Here is a 13,423-nt window from a genome sequence, read left to right as displayed (position 1 = left end):
ACACACACACACACACACACACACACACACACACACACACACATCCAGCATGAACACATACTCTAAGAGACAAGAGTGATGAGGAAGAATATAAACTATCACTAGCAGAGAGTGGGGGGAAACATGTGTACCATATAGAATTGTTTACAACAGTCATGAGTGGGATACTCCAAACAAACCAACCCCTGGGGAAAGGAGAGTAATATTGGAAAATGCCAAGAAATGAGGAAGTTGGAGGAAGGGCCAGAGATTGTCAACCATTGATACTATTGTTTGGTGGTTACTCTACGGATGGTGCCACATGTGGGCAGATGGCTGCTCATCTGCTGGCCTCTTGATGGGACAGATGAGGGAGTATGAGTCTGGAGGAATACACTGGTGTCTTTGTCACTGTTCTATTGCTGTGAAGAGACACTATTTTAAAGGAAACTATTTTAAAGGAAACATTCAATTGGGCCTGGCTTATAGTTTCAGAGGCTTAGCCCATTACCAACATGGTGGGAAATGTGGCAGCAGGCATGACAGTCATGGGCTGGAGAAGTAGTTGAGAGCTTCATCCTGATCCATAGGTACCAGTAGAGAGAGAAAGGCAGAGAGATAGATAGAACCTGAGCTTGACAGGGACTTTCTGAAACCTTAAAGCCACCCCCAGTCACATGCTTTCTCCAACAAGGCCACACCTCCCAATCCTTCTAATCCTTTCAAATTGTTACTCTCCCTGATGACTAAGCATTCAAATAAATGAGCTTATGGAGGCCATTCTTATGTAAACCTCCACACTTGGTAAGCTTTAAAACTCAACTGACAGAACAACTTCTCAAAGAATTTCGATACTTCTGCTTCCAGCTGAAACCAGGAAATTCGGAGGCAACAAAAATGAAAACAAGAAAAACCTTAATGGAAATTTTGAACCTAGAAAAGGTTTGGTCTGAGTTTGAAAGGAAAATCTGGGTCGATTTATGGCCCCCAAGTACTATTACTGGATTTGCTGGCTTTAATTTGTTTATTAGATTTTATTTATTTAATAACATTATGGTACATTCTGATTCTTAAGGGCAGACCCCCAGGTCTGGCAACTTAAGCGAGGCTTCTCCATTTATTGCAAGGCTCAGGAAGCCAGACTACCCAGAAGTTGGTTGCCTTGGGATATCATTGGCCACTGCCGCAAATCAGCAGTTCTACTTGGGAGGGGTTTGCAGAGTATCGTGTGAACATGTTTTCTCCACTCCTTGCATAGAAGGGTAGCACTTTAATTAAAGCAACATGTATACATAATTTAATAAGTGCTTGCCAGATTTTCTTTAATAAAAATTATAGTAAAAGCAGGTTTCTTTCTAAATCACTTAGAATTGAGTTTGCTGAGCTTTGGACTCTAAATATATGGGATGCCAGTTTCCATGAATTTATGGAAGCTTAGCCTATCCCAAGTGGACAAGCCAAGCTCCACCTTCTCCTGTGGGTTGGAATAAAAGTTTGAGGACTGGATTCTCATTTTTCACCTCCCAGAGTAAATAAGGCCTCAGTGACCATCTTCCTTAAAGGAACCCATCTGCATTTAGGGGTCTGAAGTGAATTCTTTGGTGATATAGATGGGCTTCTCGTCTGCACTTGAGGAACTCTCTTGAATCCCTGCCTCTGTTATCTATACATGTTCCTTTAAGTCTGCGCCTAAAGACAAAGCTGCTAACTACTCCCTTTTCATACTGAAATAATGTGCATTTCAGTTGCAGTTTGCAAATAATGGTAAGAAAGCCTTTTTCATTTGAATCTTGACTAACCTGATAAACCTCTTCCGGGGTCAAATCATTTAACTTTGTAAAATCCAATCCTATTGGCTCTCTGTAGCTGACTCATCTAAGAACTGTATGTTTCCTTTCTATAGAGACATTTAAATCTGACAATTTTAAAAAAGCATCCTCATAGTCATAGCATTTATGCTATCATTTTGACCCTTGATAAGGTGATTGGTAAATCACAGACGTGTTAGGAAAACTAACTTGATTGCTGTCTTATTAATAAGTAAGCTAGCAAACTGTAGGCAATGTGACTCTTCCAATATTTCACAGTTGGTGTGACTATGCATTGAATACAGTTTTTTTTCTCTTTCTTTTCTTTTTTCTTAGAGAGACATCTCCTGTATGGACGACCTGCTGTGCTTTATCGGACTAGATACGATATCTTATACCACACGGATTTTGAAAGTGGTTATAGTGAAATACTATTAATGCCTCTCTGGACATCATATACCTTTTCTAAGCAGGTTATTGAGAAATTTGGGGCTTATACTCTTTAAGTTATATAATAAGTGTTTTGACTAATAGATTTTACCTTAATTTTTTTTTCTGATTAAAGAACCTGTATCTACTGTAATATTATTTGTGTGTGTGTGTATGCGAATTCACATGTGCCATGGCATGCCCATGAGGTAAAAGGGCGGCTTGTGGAGTTGGTTCTCTCCATCCACTCTGGGCCCAGTGATTAAACTTATATGCCAGTCTTGGAGAAACAATTTTCCTGCTTTTTTGCAAAACATTTTTAAACTACCATTTATTCAGTGTTCTGTCTGATCTACTACAATATGTTAAGTGTTGAAAGAAACATAATAATGCTTTTAGGTTCTTTTTGTTAAAGTGTTACATTTTGCCCAGTAGTTACAGATGCCATCAAGGTTGGTTTATTTGCTTGTTTTAAACAGATACTAATTTTTAGGGTAGTTCTCAGTTTAGCAGTCAGACTTAGTGAGAAGTAGCAAGAGTCCCCAGACATAGCCATGCTCAGCCTGACCGTACTTTTAACATCTTTGAATTTTATTTTACTTTTTGAAAATTGCCAAGAATTTTAAAAAAAACCTACTAGGTTCTCTTATTTTAGTTTACGTGTGTTTTTGCCTGCATGTATATATCTGCATCACATGCCTCAGGCATAGGATCCCCTGGAACTGGATTTATGAATGGTTATGAGTTACCATGTAGGTGATGGGATCTGAACCCAAGTCCTCTGCAGTATCACCAAGTGCTCTAAACTGCTGAGCTCTGTCTCTAGCCCCCATTTCTATTTTAATAAAGAACATTTTAATTAGAATTTCAGCTTCATAAGGATGAGATAGCTACAGATCAGAAAATAGAAACAACTTTTTTTTAGAAACAACTTATTTTATAGTTGAAATACATGTATATTTGATGTGTCAAGTATATATACTTAGAAACATTTTCAACATGTAAATGTAAACGACAAGAATACTACTTTCCAAAAAATCTTGTTAATTTCTAGTGTGTGTGCATACATGCAAGTATGTGCACACATACAGAGAGAGAGAAAGAGAGAGAGACAGAGAGACAGAGATGTATACTTTTAAAAGAAGGGATATATATGTGTGCATGTGTGTATTTATGCATATGTATGTATTTGTATACATGTGTGTGATTCCTCATGGATGCCATCCACATCATTTTTGTGAGATAAGATCTCACATTAATTTGACATTACTAAGTTACTAGGCTGGATGGCCAACAAACAGTGGGATTTGCCTGTCAGCACTGGGATCACAAATGAGCCCACTGTGCCTGACTTTTTACTTGGGTTCTGAGGATTCAACTCGGGGTCTCACATACACAAAAGCCAAGTGCTTTACTGATGGGGCTGTCTTCCCAGCACGTATCTCTTATTTGAAAGAGCATTTGGCTGGCTTTTTGTTGTTTGGCATTTGACACAGTCTTACCCCAGCTAATCTGGAAATTGCTATACAGACCTGGCTGGCCATGAACTTATGAGCAGTCTTCTTGGCTCTGCTTCTCGAATGTTGGGATTTCACGTGTGCATCGCTGTTCCCAGCTATGGGCTTTAGTCTTTTTGCTCTTGTTGTTGTTCTTAAATGGTCTTTTCAACAGTAAGATTTCCACTTTATGCAGTGTTCGACTTCAGACTTTGCTAAAAACAAGTCCACTGCAGAAAGCTAAGAGATTGAGATTTTTTTTGGCATCTTGTATTCATTGTAGTCTTTAAATAAAAAAAAGAAGTTTTAACTGAGCCATTCGCCTTTAATCCCAGCACTCTGGAGGCAGAGACAGGTTAATCTCTGGGATGGACTTTGAGGCCAGTTTGGTTTACAGAGTGAGTTCCAGGACAGCCAGAACTGTTTCACAGAGAAACTGTCTGAAAAAAAAAAAAAAAAAAAGAAAGAAAGAAAAGAAAGACTTTTTAAAATACCAGATTATAAAATATAGAAAGGCTGTACGTTTAGGTTTGAGCTGTTCATAATAGAACATTATGTCTGTGCCTTTGGTCCCATCTCTGAAAAAGTGTCACTGAGTGTCTCTGACCCCAAATGCAGGCTGAGGTCTCCAGCATCCCCGAGCATCTGACCCACTGCGTTCGCCCTGATGTCCGTGTGTCTCCAGAATTCAGTCAGAACTGTTTGGCCTATAAAAACGATAAACAGATGTCATATGGATTCCTTTTTCCTCCCTGTAAGTTGCAGCTTATCAGGGTCTGATCACTGTGTGTGTGTATATATATGTGTGTCAGGATGGGAGGTACAATCCCGTGCTTGAGACTCACTGGTTAGGATTTCAGTGGTCCACGATTTTTTCATTGGGAAGCATTTGGGAGACTGAGATCCTCCCGAAATTGACTTGAAAATGACCAACTTTCAAACATCTTGTTCTTCTGGAAAAATCTGAAGTATAGGGGAAACTTGTTCTCCTTCCCCGTTGTTAAAGGGAGTGTGAAAGAAATAATAAGTTATAAGGATGTTAATTCTTTCTTAAGAAAAGTTCTTCATTTGACAGTTTCATATGTTCATATGATGCCTCTGTCCTTTTTATCTGCCATTGACCTCTGTCACCCTGCCTCCTGCTGGGAGCCTTCTTTTCACCAAGTCTCCTGCCTATTTCCATGTCCTCTTTTTGTGTGTGGCCCATTGAGTTTAATAAGAGTCGTTTGCCTGAGCTTGGGTAGGAAGCTCTTTAGTGGTACAGCCCTACAGAGGTGATTTCCTACAAACAATTACATCTTATTATCTTAATGACATTTTTAAGGGTCTAAGTTATAATAATGGAATCAGAGAGCTATAGACTCAAGAAATCTGTAGGAGGAAAAGGGCTAAAAATACCTTGAGAGTTGTTGAGGGAAGGGAAGCATCTGAATGGGAATAAAGTCGGATATGTTTAATGGGGCAATGAGTAGAAATAAAAGTGTAGATCCACTGGCTTCTAGCTATTTGGGTTGGCCTAGAAATCTTCTTCTCTGTTGATATCAATACAGACAAACAATGTATTCTGTTTGCTTTCCTGATTAGATCTGAGCTCTTCCCCAGAAGCTAAATATGATGCATTCCTTGTAACCAACATGGTTCCAATGTATCCTGCTTTCAGACGTAAGTATAATATTTACCCAATAAACTATTACTTAGAAAATAAATGCTTTAAGTTTACCACTTAACCTTTTTTTACCTCCATGCTGATTTTAATAATACCTTGCAAATGTTTGGCTTTTATACCTTTTGAAGACCTTTTATATAAATTCTCTACAGTTGTCCTGCCTGAGAGAGAAGCTGGCAAGTCATCTAGCCCTTGCTTATAATTAGGAAGTTGACATCATAAAAAGTGACCCAGGTCATGAGTGATAGAGCCGAAATGAACCACATTTGAATGGGCAGTTCTTTCTATTTTAATGTTTATTATTTTTATGATGGAATCTTACTGAATTTTAGAGGTCACTTGTACCCTTCACAACATCCATATTTATGAATTGAATGTGTCCACAAGGGCCATGAACACCTTTTTCTTTAGGGTGCTCATGTTTTCTGAATGTTAACCCCAAAACCTAGAAGAGGATTGTGAATATTCTTGTTTATCAGAATACTAATTCAGATGATTTTAAGGTCATACAAATTATTATTTTAGCTTCTTTGACCATATCATTTATCTGGTCACAAGATGAGTATTCGTGGATCATAGTGATTCTGGTAACTAAATAAGCACCTTAAACTTTGGCCCTCAAAACCCAGTGGAGTGTGAGCAGTGACTGCATAATCATAAAAGTGCCATTTTTTTTCAGTGTTGTGTATTGAGCTCAGAGCCCACACACATTAGACTCACACTCCACCACATATCTATGTCCTTCAATGCTTATCCCCTTTTGAGACATATTCCACGCAGTCTTGCTACCTTTGAACTTGCTGTTAGGCTGGGAAGGATCTCCTGTCTTTACCACCCGGCTTCAGGGTATAGTTGTTTGCCATCATATAGTGTATGCAGCACAGAGAGGGAAACCGGGACTCTGCCAGCTGAGCTCCATTCCCTAGCCCTTGAATTTAGGAAATTTTATTGTCTGAGCTCTGAAGATTTACTTGCCTAGTGGCTAAAATACTTCCTCTTCTGCACATACTGTAACTCTTATCTAGCATCCTCTACTCCCCCATCCTTTGCCTGGGGTCTCGGCTGTTTAACCTCCACTGGGAACTTTCCTGACCTCCTGGGCCAGGCTTACTACCTCCCCTCTATCTCTTATCCCCTGCTTGCTCTTATCTTTCCTTTTACGAGTTCATAGTGAATAATAAAGGTAACACTGGAGAACAGGTCTTCGTGAGTCACAGCAGCTCTTGGCTCCCGACATTTGCACTTGAAGAAGGCACCCCACACAGAGTTTGTCTGAAACAAGTGTTTTTGTGCATGAAGAACTGATTTGTGTCTTTGCACAGGTATCTGGACTTATTTCCAAAGGGTTTTGGTGAAGAAATATGCTTCAGAAAGGAATGGAGTCAATGTAATAAGTGGACCAATTTTTGACTACAATTATGATGGCTTACGTGACACTGAGGATGAAATCAAACAGTGAGCTTCTTTTTTTGTGTTCTGTGAGAGATGCCTACGTTCTGAGACATCACTCAAGGATATCATATGCTAGAGGACAGTTTGTATGCTTAATTCTTTTCCCTTTGAATCTTACTATTAAAATCTTTAGTTGTTTTCGACCTTCGATTAAATGTGGCATTAGTAGTTAGAGTGAAATTTTGATTTTGTGGTTAAAAAAAAAAAAAGATGTATTAATAATATTTTTGGAATTGTCATTATTCTTCAACAATTCTTCAGCAGAAAACTTGTGATTTTGATTTATTTCCATTATATTGGAGACTTTTGGAGTCTTTTCTATTTTTTGAGTCAGTTTGCCTTATTGGAAAGTTGCATAAAATTTTTTAATTCAATTATTTTCTCTCCCCTTGGTACTATTGGGGATATAAAAAGATAAGGTTAAACACTGTGCCTATAAGGTGTATGTAATCTAGTGCATTTATACATGCACAAATAATCAGAAGTTAACACAGAGTATATAAATAATAGACAGTAGCAAAGAAAATGCTATTTTGAAATACAGATAATTAATAGTATAGACATCGACTTACTCCATTCTTTGTAATTCAGTAGAGAAATTTTATCCTAATCACTTATGTATTGTTGGTCATTTTGATACTTTTTAAACAAAATTAAGTTCACTCAGTTTCAAGATTTAGAAAAGGACTAAAATTATAGCATCAAGCTGGAAGAGGAATTTAAATGTGTACGCTTTGCTTGACTGGAGAAACCCCATTTAATAGCACTAGGCTCATCTCCCATTCTTCATGTTGGTGCATCCTTTTGTGTCAAGTTCAGGCTATCAGTGTAGACTAAAAGTGCTGTTACTCCTCTACACCCAGTGTCTTGTAACTCTAGACCATTTTCTATACCTGTGATAGTTATATTTCTGAAACACAAATCTTACATCGACACTCCATATCCCCCAAGCCTTCAATGGAGCGTTGCAGCCTGAGCCATAGCACCTAAACTCTAGATCCTGGCATTCACAAACCATCACAATTGTCTTTTATAGACTTCTCTAGTCTTTGCTCAACTTTGTTATTCTAATCTTCCTCCAACTCCTCAATCCAGCTACTTTATTTTCTTGGAATACCTTTCTCCTTCTACCAGGTAGAGGCAGGGAGACAATTCCAGGCAGAGAGGACATCATGTTTTAAAGTAGGTTAGCAGAGTGTCATCATGGGTAAGCATTCTAAAGAGAAAGTTTTGATATGTCTTGTAATTGTATTTATTGTATTTACTTTCCTGGTTCAGGTATGTGGAAGGCAGCTCTATTCCTGTGCCAACTCATTACTACAGCATCATCACCAGCTGCCTAGACTTCACTCAGCCTGCAGACAAGTGTGATGGTCCACTCTCCGTGTCCTCTTTCATCCTTCCTCACCGACCCGACAACGATGAGAGCTGCAATGTGAGTTCAGAGGCAGAGTCCTCCAGGCTGTGCTCTCAGACTCAGCTCTGTTTCTTAACTTGTAGCTGCACTATTGAACCAGAATGAACCACATGGGTCACCCAACCAAATGGAAAGGGGAAATGGCCCAAGTAGAACTTTACTGAATATATAGGCACCTGGTATTTCATAATAATAGTTTTGTGTTTTTCACTTAGTGTGTGTGTGCATATATGTGTAAATTTAACACAGATATATATATATATATATATATATATATATATATATATATATCAGTTTCACAAATGATGAAGTGCCCAGATGTTTTTATCTTCACAAAGATAAAAGGATGTACCAAAAAGGAAAACAGTAAAATTTTGATACTAGTTGGGGTAGAATGAGAGTTGAAAAGCACTTACTATGTTAATCTCTTCTTTTGCGGATGCTTGAAAATACTCATAATAAAAGCTTTTAAAACATATGCACACATACATGTAATACTTATTAGTCAGATTATCTTTTGTTACTAGTTATGGGAAGATATAGCAGTCATTTCATAGCATAGATGACTCCTGTATTGTTTGTTTTCAGGTGGAGAGAGCTAGGAAGCAGATGATAGAATGAAAAGGCCCTTAGGAGAGGCCACAGAGATGGTTCAGAGGTTATGAATTGGCTGAGCTCTGGCTGTTCTTCAAGAGGACTAGAGTTCAATTCCCAGTACCTACATAATGGCTCACAACCACATGGAACTCTAGTCCCAGGGATTCAATACCCTCTTCTGGCCTCTGTAGACACACCAAGCATACACCTGTTGCACAGACATCCATGTAAACAAACTACCCACACTCATAAAATAAATAAAATATATTAAATTTAAAAAAGGAAAATCCCTCAGCGGGAAGATAGGCCATGCCATGTGCACAAACAGAGTTAAAACTTGGACAAGTCATATATTCTCTTCATACACATTTATTGTGATGGAAACTCTTTGCTACAAGTTTGAGTCTAGAAATAATAGCTGATAATGCTTTTATTCCATTAATAGAAAGTACAGGGATGAAATCAGTAGAAGGGGATTGTTAGTCAATAAATTATACTCAAATTGTGTACATTGTTCTAAAAGAAAAAGCACCATTAGACACAGCCAGAAACTTCTAGACATCCTACCATATAAGGCTGAAAATAAAACATGAACAGAAATAATGACATTAAGAAATACAATGCCATCTGGATGTAGTGGTCCATGCCTTTAATCCCAGCACTCGGAGACAGATACAGGTGGATCTCTGTAAGTCTGAGGTCAGCCTGATCTACAAAGTAAGTTCCAGGACAGTTGGGCTATTACACAGAGAAACCCTATCTTGAAAAACAAAAAATAAAATAATGTGCCATAACAATTGGTTCAATCAAGATCATATTCATGCTTCATGGGCAGTATGGCTCTTGGACAAAATTTCGGTTATGGATGATGAATTTAGGTCATGACTATTCAAAGCAAAATAAAAACTTTGGGAAATATTAGAAATGTGAACTATGGTATAAGAAGCTAGTTACATTTTTCTAGAATATTAAATTTGATGGGAGATAGTATTTTATATTTGATAGTATCAAAAAGACTAAGAAGCAATGGGTGATATTTTTTAAAAATTGCTCATTATCAGAGATTTAAAACTATAGTGGTAGTTGTATTAATGCTGGTTATAATAGCTGTAGAATTCATTGTGACCATTTACTGAGTATGTGTTATGATTCAAGTATTGTGTAAGTCCTCTACATATATTGTTCCTGTTATCTAATCACCCTGTAAGCTCTCTCTTTCTCCTGCCTTATTGTTAACTTCTAAGGAACTTGTATTTATTAAAAGATGTTGGTTAGTTCGTAGGGTAGGGAACTTTAAGTTACAAAGATAATTCGCAGATATCTGTAGAATGCCAGTAGTTTTTCTTATTGTGCAATTAGATAAGCAAGAAAAATGTTTCTTCAGAGGAGCAACATTTTAGGTTTTGCATTAAGGAGTTTAAGTTGGAGGAGGCTGAACACGGCATTCAAAAGGTATTGGCAAGATTTGTAAGAAGGAAATCACAGAACTGGACCTGGGGTATGGTCTTAGATACTTAACGAGGAGGCTGGAAGGCAGAAGTATTGTAACCAGAGGATTTCTGAGGCCCTGCTTGTGGCTGGAAAGGAGGAAGCGTGGAGGGGACTGAAAGTGAGAAATAGGGTGTCATCAGTTCATTGGTTTGATGTTTTAGTTGTGGATGTTCATAGGGGAATATAATAACCCTTGCAACATCACTGTACTTCCCTTGAGAAAACCTGTTTTACTAAAAGCCTGTTGGGAGGTAAACTAAACACATATAAAATGAAATTCAAAGTTGCTCCTAAATTTAAAGTAAAGGTCACATAGACATTTAAACATATGGTAGGCTACTTAAAGTATATCTCAGTTTCTTAGAAATCTTCCAGTCACTACAGTGGGTACTTCTGACCTCCGTGGACACTGTAGACAGGCAGTGCTGAGACATAATGTGGACAAAACACTCACACATAGAGTAAAAAATAAAAAATCAAACTTTAAAAAGAATGAATATACATAGCACAAAACAAAAAACCATGATTGTGTTTTTGGTTGCATTAATACGCTGTTAGTGGTTTTTAAAGTTTTTTTTTGTCTTTCCTGTTTCTTGAATTCTTATATTCTAGCTTGCTGTAATTTTGAATTAAGGAAATCTTTCTCAACTCTGTCCACATATTCACATAACTACATTTTGAAAGGAAACGTTGGACTCACTGACCATTGAAAAATCCAACAACAGAGCAAAACACGAAAATTCTCCCAAAATATAACCTTATGCTTACCCTGAGGAGGTCTTGACCCATCAGGAGACCTCCTACTTTGTTAATTACATGGTTGTCCCAAAGACTGGTCAGTAGCATTGTGGGGAGGGCTAAATTTAGGTTAGACTTTATTGGGAGTTGCAGAAATCTTAGGTTAGGCAGGAGGGTAGGTTATGAAAGGCCTGACTCCTAGCTTCTGCCTGCAAAGCCATTTCTACACTTTGCCTGGAATGGCCAGGCATTGGTTTCCTGAACCAACAAGCTCATGGTACATGTTTATACTTGGCTTGGGCTGCTGTCACTCTTGGTCTTCCTCTGTGTGGGTTGGAGCTTTCAGAGAAAACCTTTGCAGGTTCATGGGCCTTGGTGGCTGGTTCACGGAGATCACAAGTAGTCAAGAGTTAGGTGAGGGCAGGTCTGAATATTCTCGTTCCTGGGCTGTGCAGCACCTAGTAAACCACTCTGAAGACTCTCACTGGACATTTCAGTTCAGAGACAGTAGATAGTGGTGTTGCCTTCATGCCCCTGGCTACTAATAAGGAGAGATTTTGGCTCAATTTGTAGGATACTCGGATCTTATTAGGCCCTCTCCTCCATTTTCCCCCAAAATTGAAATATTTTTTGAGATGTGAGGGTTGCTTCATCTGATGTGTCTTTTAGTTTCAAATTAGACATGGAATACACTGTTCTGTCATTTTGTATGGTTTTTAGCCTAGAGTTTTGCCAGTGAGACTATTTTTAAGTGAGGAGCAAAGGCCAAAGGCGATTCCCTTCCCTTTTTTTGGTGGTGTTACTACTGACTCATTTTTCTTTTCTTTATGCCTCTCCCTTTAATTTATTTTTCTGTCTTCCAGTGAGCCTGCAAAGTAAGCATTAATACACTTGTGAAGCGATGAAGTTTGGTGGAGGGGTGGGGCATCAGGAGCTTTACCAAGTCCCTGAAACAAGGAAATGGTGAAACCAAATTTCCAACTCAGACTTTTTGGGCCCAGAGTGCCAAATATATCAATTGCCCCATTTCAAGCTGAACTCAGTATCAGAAAGTAATTCACTGCTGTCAACTGCATGGTTGGTTGTTATCCAGCCGATGGCTTCTGAGCAGCCTTGGGATACACACTAGCTTCCTATGGCAGGCACCAGCCCCTGATTATTGTGTGAGCTAGAAGAGCCTTGCATATTGAGTGTGTGCTGATTTCAACCATACTTTTGACAGCTGAGAGGAAAAAGAATTGATCAGATTCTGGAGGGTCAAGATTTTCTTAAATTTGTTTTGTGCCTTGAGAACCTGGTACAAACTATGACTCTTCACACCGTGTTTCTCATTTGTTTGGCACTGCTGATTGTTCCGAACATGCTTAAAGTCCAGGGCAGGAATGTGTGGTGCATTTCTGACAGGAATTCAGTCACTAGGGGAGGGTCAGGCAGGAACTGCATGCTTTAGGTCTGTGTGCAGGAGTATGGAAATGACCATTCAGATAATCTTTTCTAGAAAAAAAAAAATCTGATTGCTTCATTTCCCTTGCAGAGCTTAGAGGATGAGTCCAAGTGGGTAGAGGAACTCATGAAGATGCACACAGCTCGGGTGCGGGACATTGAGCATCTCACCGGTTTGGACTTCTACCGGAAGACTAGTCGTAGCTATTCAGAAATTCTGACACTCAAGACATACCTGCATACGTACGAGAGTGAGATTTAAATCTCTGGGCATGTGCAGTGTAGTCTCAGCAACTGGTGTATATTTTTATATTGTGTTTGTATTTATTAATTTGAAGCAGGACATTTAAAGAAAAAACACTTAGTATTTTAATCTTCTACCAAATCTGACATATTAAGCCTGAATGACTGCTATTTTTCCTCTAATGCTTGATTTAGAGTAGAGCTTGTAGTGAACACTGCGGCTCATGATCCAAGTAGAAGCTTCCACACGGTGCTGTAGACTAAACATTTGCATCGAGGAAATATGAATTTTCTGTGCATAGTCACTACATGTAGTCCTGTTCTATAGTGAAACACTGATTGTGTAAAGTTGCATTCATTTGCTGTTAACTTTGACAGACATATTTAAGCCTCATAGACCAATCTTAAATATAATAAATCACATGTTCAGATTTTCCCTGCTTCTGTCTGGTCTTCGTTTCGTCTGTAAATCTGGGGTTTACTTCGGGTGTACGCATGCTCATAACGAACACATTTCTTTCATTGAGTCCTCTTCCCATTTGCTTCCTTGATAATTAATTATATGATCGTATAGGCACATACATCCGGGAAGAAAAAAATGAACTAGAACAGAGAAAAATTGTTTTGTAAGGGATTTCAAACTTTGAAAGAATAGTCTTTTTTG

General features: G+C 38.4%; 1 protein-coding gene across 3 annotated transcripts in view; it reads left to right on the top strand.

Moving 5' to 3' along the window:
- The window catches only part of Enpp2 (ectonucleotide pyrophosphatase/phosphodiesterase 2), a 118,632-nt gene extending 105,439 nt beyond the window's left edge, over positions 1-13,193 (top strand). For all 3 annotated transcript variants that reach the window (XM_051202700.1, XM_051202699.1, XM_051202698.1), the window contains exons 20-25: positions 2,124-2,260; positions 4,331-4,466; positions 5,297-5,374; positions 6,701-6,833; positions 8,109-8,265; positions 12,608-13,193. In XM_051202700.1, coding sequence (XP_051058657.1) covers positions 2,124-2,260; positions 4,331-4,466; positions 5,297-5,374; positions 6,701-6,833; positions 8,109-8,265; positions 12,608-12,778 — 812 coding nt within the window. In that variant the 3' untranslated portion in view covers positions 12,779-13,193. The remainder of the gene's footprint in view (positions 1-2,123; positions 2,261-4,330; positions 4,467-5,296; positions 5,375-6,700; positions 6,834-8,108; positions 8,266-12,607) is intronic.
- Positions 13,194-13,423: the final 230 nt, after the last annotated feature.

The sequence above is a fragment of the Phodopus roborovskii genome, unplaced genomic scaffold (assembly GCF_943737965.1).
Source record: "Phodopus roborovskii unplaced genomic scaffold, PHOROB, whole genome shotgun sequence".
Lineage (NCBI taxonomy): Eukaryota > Metazoa > Chordata > Mammalia > Rodentia > Cricetidae > Phodopus > Phodopus roborovskii.
The sequence above is the reverse complement of the archived record's forward strand: the minus strand, read 5'-3'. Positions and strand labels throughout refer to the sequence as shown.